The sequence below is a fragment of the Oculina patagonica genome, chromosome 13, assembly GCF_052425735.1.
Source record: "Oculina patagonica isolate OP01 chromosome 13, crgOcupat, whole genome shotgun sequence".
Classification (NCBI taxonomy): Eukaryota; Metazoa; Cnidaria; class Anthozoa; order Scleractinia; family Oculinidae; genus Oculina; species Oculina patagonica.
In genome coordinates this window covers 998,332-1,011,661 of record NC_135770.1, presented here as the reverse complement: position 1 = coordinate 1,011,661, position 13,330 = coordinate 998,332, and the positions used below count along the sequence as shown (strand labels likewise).

General features: G+C 37.2%; 1 protein-coding gene across 1 annotated transcript; it reads left to right on the top strand.

Annotated features, from left to right (window-relative positions):
- The first annotated feature begins 177 nt into the window (after positions 1 to 177).
- LOC144636212 (uncharacterized) lies at positions 178 to 13,133 on the top strand. Its single transcript, XM_078495363.1, has 6 exons — positions 178 to 302; positions 2,868 to 3,020; positions 3,188 to 3,278; positions 4,292 to 4,530; positions 9,800 to 10,103; positions 12,773 to 13,133. The coding sequence occupies exons 1-6, from the start codon at positions 227 to 229 to the stop codon at positions 13,092 to 13,094; spliced, it is 1,185 nt and encodes a 394-aa protein (XP_078351489.1). The 5' UTR covers positions 178 to 226; the 3' UTR covers positions 13,095 to 13,133.
- The last annotated feature ends 197 nt before the right edge of the window (positions 13,134 to 13,330 follow it).

The window sequence follows — 13,330 nt, the reverse complement described above, 5'->3', positions numbered from 1 at the left end:
AAGACTTGTCAATGATTATGCAAAGTGGTTAAAATAGTCAAAAGCCACGCTTGTTTAGCATAAACAGACGACCTTGAGAAATAGACAATTTCCACAAGCAGGTGTGCGATCAACTGGCACGTTTTAGTTCTGCAGGAATTTTTATTTTTATTTTACCACCTTGCGTCATGGTACGTTCAACTTCCTAACGGCTCCTTGATTCGTGTTTTGTGTCTCTTTGCCCAAAATGGCCAACTCGTGGATCATTTATTTGTTCGTATTATTGTTTTGTTATTCTACTGGGGACTTAACACACTGCCCAGGTAAGATTATTCTGTTAAAATTTGCTTTTATCGTTTTATAAGTATAAATGTAAGCAGATATAAAAGTAAATCTCTGTTCAAGCACTGATGCAATTTCTGTCTTTAGAGACTAGTTGTTAATGATTTAATAAAAACGTTCTACGCAACTCCCCCTTGCATCTATGAGGATTAGGTCATCAAAAGTAAAATCTTGTTCTCATATATGTTCAGTGAATATATGTTTGAACCCGACAAATTCCAAATAGCATGCAATTGATAGCGATTAATCTTTAAAGAGTTGCTTAGCTAGTGTAAAGATTTTATGTTATACCTGTAGCGAATGAGAATATAAAAGAAAATATTAATATGTAAATAATAAGTCTTGTGATACCAGAGAGATTTTGAGAGATCAGAAGTTGCTTTTGTGCAATATTTTATTTCAAAAAATTGTAACGTAAACCATTTTTTGATTGAAACCATTTTTGATTCATGTAGCTTTTAAATATTTAAAATTCGTGCAAACTTAATTATTCCTTTTACATTTTTATTTATTTATCAGTCGTTAAGTGAGTTCAGCTACACAAATAGAATGTGAAATTAGCTTCCATATAAGCACGCAATTTTCGTCTGAAATTAGCTTTAATATTAGCACGCAATTTTCGTTAAATAAGTTAACCTTGATTTGATAACTTTTTCCTTCAGGTAGCTGCAATTTCAAGTTGCATTTATTTTATTTTATACATATTTTATTTTAAAGAATAGGTTTTTTAAGAGCGAATGCGACCTAATGCCTGTTGTATGAATATGTTAATTTCTACCACGGCCGTTTGCCTTTATTGATATAACGACGTAATGGTTTTGATCTATAAAAACAGACTGTGTAACACTTTTAGAGCGGTTTTCATATGAGTGTCGAAAGTTTCGCATTTGCTTGGTTTTGCATTACTACGCTTTGTGAAAAAAAACAAAAACAACTGTGACTCGTTTGCACACGTTTTACCGCGCTTCGCGCCAGCTACATGCATTTGCTTCGAGTTTTGATTGCTTCACTGGATTATCTGTGTCCTTTGTGATTGGCCAGAGTTATTACCTTGGATTTTGTTTTACGACACTCAACTGAAAACCGCTCTATATTCACCGGATGAATCACTATCCAATGGACAGTATAGTTTTTGTTTTGTTTACACATCTGGCCCCAGTTGTTCAAAGAGTGGATAACTCTATCCACGGGATAAATCGCTATCCAGTGGATAAGTCTTAACAAAACATACTGCACTATCCACCGGATAGTGATTTATCCCGTGGATAGTGTAATCCACCTTTTGAACAACTGGGGCCTGCTGGTCATCGACTTATCCGGCGGATGGCGTTATCAACCTCTTGAACAACCAGGCCCAGAATGGTGTTTGGTAACGTGGTAGGAATTTGGATGGTAGTTTTTTTTTCATTATCGCAGTATATATATTTATTTTTCTTACTTAGACCTGCTAATTAATTATTTTTATAAGCGACTTCACACGAATCTTTTTGTCTCTCATGAATTGTAACAACTATACCCAAAATAAACCCTTCACGATTTCCGGAGTCATCTTGACTGAGGGTTGATAAAACTTAAAATTCAATGCCGCTTACTTTATTTTAAGAGCAACTTAAAAAAAAAAAATCTCAATTTATGGCAGAAGTTGAAAAATTGTTTGCTTTCATTTCTTGTCAATATATAGCTTTAAGGTAGGAAACAAACCTGATGTAGTTTGTTTCCACCAATAGCCTTTTATTTTAAGAAAACTATGAAAATCGGTTTTCCCTGTCAGAGTCACAAATTTGCCAAATTTCAAACCCAAAATGAGCTATTATAAACACTTCTCACGTTCACTTAAACAAACCGCACAGATAAATTTGAACACTTCCTATAATCAGAAAAACTCTTTTTTACTATTCCTGTTTTTTTTTTTTATTTATTTCAGTTCGAAGAGTTTCGCTAAACCCCTTAAATTATATTCTAGCGAAATTAAAAAAAGATTTTTTTTTCTGTTAGACAGCGTCGAAACTTCTCTGTGTCGCTTTGTTTGCAAACGCAAGGAAGAGTAAGACGGCGAATTTGGAGTTAAAAATTGACCCATTTTAAGACTCCGACCACGAAAATCGATTTTCCTTTATTTCTCTAAATTACAAGACTTTTGGGAGTAGCAAACTATACAGGTTTCTTACGTACCTAAAAGTTATTAATGAGCAAAAATGAAGTATTGATTTTGTCAGCTTTTGTAACATAATGCTCAGTTTTTTCATGACCAGCCTTCTTAATACCATTTCCTTTAGACGCCCTTTCGCCTAAGGAACGAATGCCTAAATAAGGGTTAGCTTTCCTTAAAGAGCCACAAGTTTTCGATTAGCGAAGTACAAGTTTACATAATTTCGTAACAAAGATTGAGCCATAGACAAAACTGCAAAAGATTTTATTAGCAGGATACCGATCAACGACGCAAGTTGAATAAATGGAAGAAAATCGTAAAGTTGACGGCATTTTCTAGAGTAGCAGAAAATAAAAAAAAATCATTTTAAAATAAGAGATTGTTTTGTTTTCTGTAGTGTCCTTTGTGGATATTGAAATTCGAAGCAGAGGTTGTGATGACCCTGGAAAAACTTTTCGTCAATGTGGTGCTGCTTACATTAGGGTGAATGGAACGAATTACTCGCCTCGTAGAAGGGGACATAATGTTGTCATTGTGGATGCTGAAACAGGTAAAATGGTGCCCTGAAAATCACTTTAAAAATATCGCTTTATTTAATTACTTTAATATAATTGTTAAATAAAGAAATATTTAAATACATTTTTTATAATTAAAACAAATTGAAGCTTGATATAACTGGTATAGTCTGGTGCTAAGTAATTTTATATTTGGATACAGGTAAAGTGCTGGGATCCAGACATTTTGACACCTATGAACGTCCGAATGCTGGTTACAACTTAAGAAACTACCTTGATGCCATTAATGGAAAGTAAGTAACGTATATTCATAGGCGTACGAGGCAGGGGGGGGGGGGGGGGCGAGGGGGCTGCAGCCGTCGAGACACCATTTTAAATATTTAACTTACCGCGAATGACGTTGTTAATGAAATATTCATCTGCGCCTCGACGTATTAAAATGAAGTGTCTACCATTGTAATAAGCCGAGGTGTCATTTTGAATATTTTACTAATGACTTCATTTGCGGAAAAATAAAAATTCAAAATGGCCCCTCGACTTATTAAAAGGGTGTATAATCATATTCGATTTTCTCGCAAATTCTGCATGATTCAGCTGCAATCAGCTTTTCCATAGCTTGAACGTTTACGCGCGGTGGACCCAGTTCAGACCTTGAAACAAAGCTGCGATACGGTTACAAATGGTAATAAAGCTAATGCTTTTCACTCAAATGAGCTCAAAACTTTCAACAATATCTTTCAACCCATTTATCCCTGAATGTTTCACACATTTGAAATAACTTTCAGGTGGAGGGGGGGGGGGGGGGGGGGAACAATGTAAATTGCCTCCCAAAAATACTTTTATTTTTGCTGAACTAAGGTGAATAAATAAAATATTTCCGAAGAAAAATGATTTAGTACGTTGACATCTTCGGGCAACGCCACGAGATTAATTTAAGAACTATCATTTCTTTTAGCAAGCAGGCAAGGTTTGTACACAACTACTTTAACGCACGTTCTGTTGTCCATTTCGTATGCCTGTTTATTCGGCTTTCAACCCATGCCATTTTTTTTCGGGCAACAATGTCTCGCCCCCCCCCCCCCCCCAGGTCCTAAGGTGCCCGTTCGCCTATGCGTATATTTTCATTATATTGTTAGTTGCTTCTGTTGTGTGTTGTCTGTTGGCTTCAGTTTTTACTATTTGTTTTAAATAGGACGACTAAATGAAATTGGTATCTATTCTTGTTCATTACCTATGTGAAACTGCAACTTTGCCAATTGCTATATATTGAAATTTATATTCAAAAGCAACTTTCTGTCGGAAACAGTACAATCGTTCTCGTCGCCATCCAAAATGATGGATCAAGGTACGTGGCACCAGCGTTGGACGCTCTCAGGAGACTGGGCGCTACGGATCCCATTCTAGTGACATATCGAGGCTCATTTGCTCTTGCTGGTTACGCACAACCAGTCAAGCCATATTGGGTCACACAAGAACAGCAGGAGAGGTACAAAGGACCAAGCATGATATCTTTGAGGATTCCACTCGTACAAGGCCGTCAAACATGTAAGAATCATTCACGTTTAATTTTCCATAACAGTGGCTGTGTTTGTGGTCAGGGAGGTGGAGACAGTACCAGTAGAAATAGAAGTAGCAGCAGAAATAGTAGCAGTGAATCAGTAAAGTAACAGAACCAGCTATAACAACTTGGGAGCGAGGGAGAAGGGTGGGTCTTCCATGTCTAACAAACAGGACCGGGTGTGTATATTTTCTGTCTTTCATGATCAGTTTTTGATGTCGACCAATCTCCGACTCCACAAAACCTAAGCAATATAATTAAGCACTCTTATTTAAGAGAGATTGAATCCTCAATCAACATTTAATCCTGAGATAGCATTTTTGCTATAGATATTTTAAGCAAATTTCATTATCATTTTAAAATAAATATTAACGCAGAAACATGACGTTTCGGCTTTATCGTGCCGGCATTATTAAATGCTAATTATTAATGTTCTAAGTTAGAATATATTTACCAAATCGACCATATTTCTCTACATTGAGACTATACTAGAAATAACGTCATAAAACGTTCAAAACTCGACCACGAGCCGTTACAATACGCGAGTGGTTTCACTGCAAGGTGTCGAATATTTCATGGCGTCATTTCTCTGGTCATAAGTGTCTGAAAAGTGGAGACCATGTAAAAAGCGATCGTTTTGCTTTATACAGTAGCACTGAAAATTTACCGGCTAACTGGATGGAAAATCAGCAAGACGTCCCGCGCGTGTATGACTGCTCGTACGATCGCAGTTTTACCACTTGAAGCCATCGAAAGGGTGGGAAATTTCGCCTCAAATGTTTCATTACTTTCATTACTTGCCGGATTTTGTTTTTGGAAAAGTGGCGACAACTTCACAAGTTTTCCGAAATTTGTCTCACGTTGAAGGCTATGTCATTTTCATAACATTTTCATGGTCCATACTCTCATCGACCATAGCTCTCGACCAATGAGAATTCTGTCAGTCATTGAATAAAGCAGTTTAAGTAAAGTGTGAAAAACGAAAATGAATAATGTCAGCTAATTAAAAAATGTTAACAGTTTCGCACGGATGAATATAATCCGCTTGCGTGTTTAGAGTTGGTCTCCCTTCCTTGATCAGTACCATTTCTTTCATTACATATTTCAACTTCTTTCTGCGTCTTATCAGGATGTGAAATTATTTGTGCATATTTGGTCGGAAAAGTTTTTATTAGCCAATGTTTTGGCTTATTTTATCTCTCAGGCGAACAAAAATTGTACTTTTTTTTAAGAAAAAAAATTCTTCTGGGTAGCTTTCTATATCAGTGCCAGCAGATAAATCATTGAAACTTGAAACCATTAGTTAGCTTCCTGAAAATTATAATTATTCGCTGAAATAAAGAGGATCGGACTTTAATACATATTGCGTGATTATGACATATTTTGTCAGTTTTGCCGTAACCGAGGTCTCCGCTATCAAACTACAGCTTTTTCTGAAATGTTTCTTTTAAATATGTACATTTCGCCGATAAAAAATATATTAAAAATATATCGAAAACGTTTAGTCATATTTTTAACAACTTTCTTTTAAATGTTTCTTCATTTAATAAAAGATCCCTTAGACAATTTTCAGACAGGCATGTCGTGAATGTGGCTTTAAACTAAGTTATTTTCCCAAACGGGTATAAGTAGGCGCTAAACACGTTGAGCATAAAAAAGCAAAAAGACTGTTCCCTGACTAAATGTAAAAAAAAAATGGAATGCCAAACTTCTTCTTCCAAACTGTGCACCTTTTTCAGAAATATTACTTCTAATGTTTCCTCTGAATAGATATCATTTAGGAGAAAAATTTAGACAAAAGACATTTAATTTAAACAAAAGACGTGCCAGTAATTACAGCTTTATTGTATACAAAGCTTTCTAAAGGGTGGCCACTTAACGCATGTTTAGCATAAACAATAAAAACAGACGACCGATACAGGTGTGAGAGCAACTCGTTATCGTTTCGTTATCGTTTCAAGCGATTTTATTTGTCTATACGTTTGTATAGAGCGTGTTTCGGTGACTCTCTCGTTGTCTATGATGACGAATTCTTGTGTCGTCATCTTTTGGTCATTGCTGTTGTTCAGTTATTCTGTGGTGTGTAAAACAAAATGCCAAGGTGAGAAACAGAAAAACGTGTTTTCATATATAATATTTAAATATGTCAAAATACCTACCAAAATACCTACCAAGACCTGTAATGGTTTAACTTTACGGTGTTCAGGATGTTAATTTTTTTGTTTACAAAAAAAAAACTGCTTCGCCTACGGAATTGTTTTAATTCAGTTTCTTTAGCAGTTGATCAAAATGTTGTCTTATGACTATCGCATATGCCGAAAACTAAGTCATACTACGTGTGGTTTTTAAACCTTACCGGAAATAACATAAATTTAATCGCTCCTATTTCAACATAAATTTAATCGCTCTTATTTCTTATTCAGAGAGTGGGATAATGTTAGTATGTTAGTCAAGCCTTTGACTAACATGTCAACATTATCCTAAGAAGCGAACAATTTCAATTTTAAAAGAGAAAGGGACGCATTTTCAACTGAGCTCAAAACATATCGCTGGAATTTTTGTAGACCTTTCATTAAAGAAGGCAAAAGGTTGTAAAATTTTGGCTCAAAAAGTTGTTTTGTTATTTTATTATTTGTGATCCATCAATGTTTTTTTGCATGATTTCCATCGATCACATGACACTGTCAGTTATTTTGCCAGCAATTCTATTGTTATGTAAGTTATTCTAGTGAGGCATGCCGCCAAATTACTAGTTCTAGAATTTTCATATTTGCTTCGTTTGCCATTTTTTCAATCGAGCTTGAGGACTCAAATGTTCAACTTTATTTAGTCACGGGTTGGAATCTCATTAATGCCCTGAATTTTTTTGAGGCTTTTCTTAAATTGGTGGGCTCACACGGTGAGGATTGTGTCATTGCCCGATTTCGGGGGCGTCTGCTTCTTGGGGCATTTGGCGTTTCGTCGTATCGGCAACGGGAGGTCAGCCGCTTCTTTTTCGTCTGCCAGCGATGTGTCGGTCGGCGTTCCGTCGTCCCTTTTCATGACGATATCCACGATTGCTCGGTTCGGGGATCATCCGTCTCTAGTATAAATCGGGCTATTGCTTATTTTGCTTTACAACAATATTTTCTGTAACGTTGGCGATGCAGAACGTTGCCTGATTTATGTGGAGTTCTTGGCTAATATTGTAAAAAAAAATGTTGCCATAGATGTTATTGTTACATGCAAATTATCTCACGTATGTTTTTTTGGTCAGTCCAATTAAAATTTTTCTAATTGAATAATTTTTTGTTTCAAAATTGAAACTTAAGGTCGCGGGGGACACCTTAGGCTCATCATTATGCATTTATTTAAAGCGTATGCACGAAGTTCAACGACTGACATCGAGAGCTTTACGACGAGATATTTGCATAAAAAATATGAGCACGCGCGCGTGATTTGATGTGTTTGCGTCTGGAATTGTTTGTCTCTTTGAAAACGCATTGTTCTCATCATAAAAGCGTGGAATATAATTACTATAATTACCATTTTGAAACGGGTTTTTGATCGGGACACCTTCGGAAATCTCAAAGTTTGGACTTTTCCGACAATTTTGTGGCAGAGAATTCAGCGCGGAGTATAGAACTTCATGAGCTGCCACTGCAGAGAGGTAAACTAGGAATACTGTAGTGTGTCATAACAGAGGCGAAATTTTAAAAGAGCGCTTTTAGAAAGAGGTAGAAGGCATTCAATTAAAATTTGCGCATTTAAACCGCCATAACTTGCTGGAAAACTTTAAATTAAAAAATCCGCTTCTGTTATGACACTCTAGAGATATTGACTGATTAGTTTTTGACAAGATCACAGTGTGCTGTCTCCTACTCGTTCTACAAACTCTGCCACGAAATCATGTTCTTCCCAATTTGGCAGTATCGTGGCTATAACATCGCCGTAGGTACAATCTACCAAATAAAAGATGACATACATAATCTTTTATCATTTCTTTATGTCTCTGTAAAATTTGAGCTTAATCGCATTCATAACAGCCGAGGAATAAGCGTTTTAAAAGATGCAGGTCAAGCAAAATTTCGCTTCATGAATTTATTCATGCTGTTTATATCCCCCGCGACCTTAAGGGCGTTTACGCTTATTGTTTATGCGCATCCTTCAACTGCGCACGTAATTCATGTTGCAATGTCACGCCACACATCGAGCGCGCGCGTTAAGGAAAAATCTAAACATGTATAGGGAAAGAGTAATCCCTACTTTTTTAACGGATCACTCTTGTTAACGATTATCTACGTTTTGCGAGAAAATGAAAAAATCTATCGATTAAGTTTGATCGTTTTTGTCCCACCCACGTTCGAATTCCGCTTTATGAGCTTTTCGTTTTGCCTTACGATAGTTTCAAATGCCTCTTTCAGGGTTAAGTCTTACAAAAAGGATGGCTACACTAGGAAACAATGCATGTTACTTACAAAAGGCGATACGATGTTGAATTGAGTAATTGTTTTTTATTGTTATTGTTTTTAATTTTAAAGAGCTGCATGCATAATAAAGTTTGAAGTGATACCCAAAGCCTGCCAACTCAAGCTTGAGTTATATAGAAATAGCATCATGCGAGCAGGCACTTTCTTCGGGGGCAACAAAGGGAGCACCGAATTAAGGCACTTGTTTCGGCAAGTGAAGCGAGCTCTCCCGGCTCACTTCGCGCGCCCAGTGGCTCGAGCGTCTACGTCCTCCCTCCCCCGCGAAAAGAGAGCCTGCTCGCAGGCTAAGTTAGAAAGGACTAATACAAATATACGAGAGTGACAAATCTCATTTGATGATTTAGATATAAAGAAACAGCAATCTCTAGCATTCTTTACAAAGGGGAAAAAACAAGTCAGAGATTGACTTTGCTCAGGGGCATCGTTTACACGTTCAGGCTACAATATAACCTCAACGTTTGTTTATGAGTCTATTTGCTTTGAGTTTTCAAATATTCAATTCAACTTCCTTCTGACTTTGTTAAGAATGTTTTTGGCATTGGATTCATTTGGATTTTTCGATATTCCTTTATCCCTTGGCCTTCTCTGGGTCTTTGCCCTTTTCTTCGCATGTTGAAAACGCACTGACAGAGGAATTCCAGACAATTGCAACATAGACTTGCAATTTCCTTTAGGTTACCATCAACCTAAGCCGTGCAGACAATTTTGAAAACGTTTATTAAATCAATGCAAACAAAACAACAGTGAATGCATTCAGCTATTGACATTGCTAAGCCTACCTTCACAGATTCCACTCCTCCATACGAGACGATCGGATGTTTCCAAGATCGCGATAGCCACGCTGTTCCAACAATAGAAGGACAAGATTCCATCTTGGACGGCAGCTACCAGACAAGACAGCACGCTATCGAAAAGTGCTATCAAGCAGCTAAGAAACGAGGATTCCACCTTTTCGCAGTTCAAGATGGTGGATGGTGTGCATCCAGTGCTTCTGCTGCCAAGACATTCAACAAATATGACAAATCGTCTACTTGCAAATCTGATGGTAAAGGCGGACAATTGGCTAATCAAGTCTATTACATCAAAGGTAAGTGAACAGTCATATGACCCACAGCAATTCATGATTAAAAAACAGTGATAAATTTGTGCTCATTCAGTACTGTCTCTTTAGAACTCCCTCTTATTTCCAGAGATGAACCGGACTACAGGTTGACAAAATCCTTTGCATTTGGACCAGGATAATTAAGAGGCCATAGCGTGTTTGTTTGTAGGAATTTTGCGGTAGCTTGGACAGAAAAACGTTTGATCCCTTAAGTTAATTTTCGTGCACGATGTGTTACTAGAAAAATAATGATTCTTTTATATACATAAACATGTAAAAATAATTTCAAGAGACGAAACCACAGATCGTCAACCAATTATGCAACAACGCGTTGTGTATCGTTTTCATTGTGATTCGTGTGATGCGGGTTATGTAGGCTAGACGAGCGGACACTTACACACACGTGTGGAAGGACATAAACAACAATCATCGTCCATATATAAACACTATAAAGACAAACACGGCAAGGTCCCTGAAGACCTACTGAGGCGTTGAGAACTCAAACCAACTCTCAAAGTGCAATCAGAAAAGTATTTCTGTAATTTGCCTCGCATGCTTTATTATGTAAATTTAGCCTAACATCTTTTTGAACTCGCAGAATTTGTAATCTTTATACACTTACCTTGACAATGGCGTCATGAAGACAACGAAACGTCGGTTTATATCGCTTATTAATCGGGCGGGGCCTGGGCCCGATTCATAATCTGTGTCAGATTTTGTCGTTTTTTTTTTTTTTTTTTGTCGGTAAATCGTTCCAGAACCTCGCGGCCCAGCCGATCCCTTGGTCACGGTCACGCAAGTTTTCATTACTTGCGAAATATTACGTTCAAATCGTACAAGTTTTAATGTTCACTCCCTGGAAGCTGTGTTACAAATTCATTCCCGTCTAATTTTACGAGTACTCTATGCTCTGTTAAACGCGAAATATATATATATTTTTGTGTCCGGCATTTAAGTCTTGACTTGGAGCGAGTACTGGAGATTCGCATTGCAAAATCTTGCTTTCTTTGCCATGTCCAAACTATTATTGTGAACGCAATACCAATTAATAAATTCCACGGCTCAGACACGCACAATTTGTACGGCTTCAAAACTTTCGAAATTCAAATACTTTTCGAAACATTTCTTGGTCTTATCTTGAAAAAAAAAAATCAATCTGAAACATCTTTTTGGAGATTCTTACGTTTGTCTCAGAGCGAGTACTAAATATTCAAATTGTGAAAGCTATTTTCGTAGTAAACACTACGTCATTCACGCAATTTTGTCTTCGCCGGAAACTGCAAGCGTCACTGCAGTGCATTTTTTTCAGCCAGACTCCACTTTAAAGAAATTTTATGAGGAAGAACTGTTTTATTGAAGCGTTTGACTCAGAGTGAAAACAAAACGCCGTATTACATACCCGGACTGTACTGAATACCGCAAAACAACGCAGTTTGACATGTACAAGTGGTGCAAGCTAAATAAAGAACCATTAGGTCATGACAGATTTCAAAACCGCAGTGAGCTGTGATGCAATAGCATTGTTGAGCCGGCTCTTCTGTCACGGTCACGCAAGATTTAATATTTAATAGCGATCAGCTGATCACTTGCGTTTAACATGAACACTCTGCTCTCTGAAATGTATAATTTTGTTTCATTCCATATTTTACAAGAAGAGAGGGCTGAATATAATCACATAGAGAAAACAAAGACCGCTTGGACATGTCCAAGCTATTTAAAACTACCACTACGTCAGACCCATGTCACGCGATCTCTCGCTTGTAGCTATAAATAATCATTCACCTATTTTCTGTTTGAATACTCTGCGCTCTGTTTGTGTGAAATGCTTATTGTTGTGTTACTCAAGCGTTTGGCTCGGAGCAAGTACAAGTCGTACAATTTAGCCGGAACGTGTTAAATATTGCAAAACAACGACTTATTTTCTGGATATCCCAATTTTTGTTTTGAGTTTACGGTATTTTGAGAATCGAAACGTTATCGAAATGTAAGTTGCAAGCTCAGCAAGAATGTGTCAAAGCACGGGATACACCTCATCGCGGAATTACCAAAAGCTTGTCGGAAGACGCTAAACGGATGCATTGGCTTTATCTTTATTGACTTTATCTTCAACTTGAAGATTTCAGTTCCACAGGACTACAACAGAATACACTTAATAACTAAACATTAACATTAACAAGCTAACAACTAACTAAACGGAGAAATACAATGGGATGGCCTTAGTCTACTCTTTATTTTGGCGTGATTTGGCTTTCTTTTAAATGAACTGGTTTGGGTTATTTTATTGAACATTTGGAACAAAATAAATATTTGCATGCGTAAGCAGGCATTTTTCCGGCTAGGCATGTGGTTTTAAAAAGAAAAAGATGACGTGGTAAAGGAAATTCATGTCACGTTCACTCCGTGACTAACGCAAACACGACTTGTGTGTTTCTCAAGTGACTGCTTTTCTAAATATTTTACTGTGCGGTGCCGTGCCTTTAAGCCAAAGCACTGAAAGAGGTCAGGAGGTCAAACATTATCCGCACGATTATAAACTGCTTGCAGTTCTTGTTTTTACATGTTAATGTGTTACTTGGTAAAAATACTTCATTCGTTATTCATTTTTCACATGATGACGCCGTTTATTTTGCTGCGTGTCGTTTGTTATCCAGGTTATAGTGCCGTTGGCTGCTATAAAGATACTTCGAGTCACGCAATCCAAACATTGGAAGGAAAGGATGCTATCTTGGATGGATCTTATTCTTCTCGAACAAACCCCATTGCAAAGTGCGCCGTGGCTGCAATGAGAGCGGGTTACAGCATGTTTGCAGTTCAGAATGGTGGTTGGTGTGCATCTAGTGCTACAGCGTCACAGACGTACGACAAGTATGGAAAATCTACGGCTTGTAAGGCTGATGGCGAAGGTGGAGCGTGGGCCAATCAGGTCTATTTTATCGAAGGTAAATCAAGCAAATTGCTAACATTACATAACAGAACATAACATAACATAAAACTGCTAAAAATTGTTTCTGCTGCTTCCTTACGTTCAACCAAATCATCCCTCAAATTTTGCTTATTATTTCGCAAATTATTTCGGGGCGAAAACTTTTTTAGCCACGTGACACGAGCATATGTGGGAACGAAATGCATTCAGGAGTAAGGATTCTTCAAATTCCTAATGTAAATTTATACGAGGCGGCCAGAAATGTTTTTCAAGTTTCGTTCATTTTTCCATCT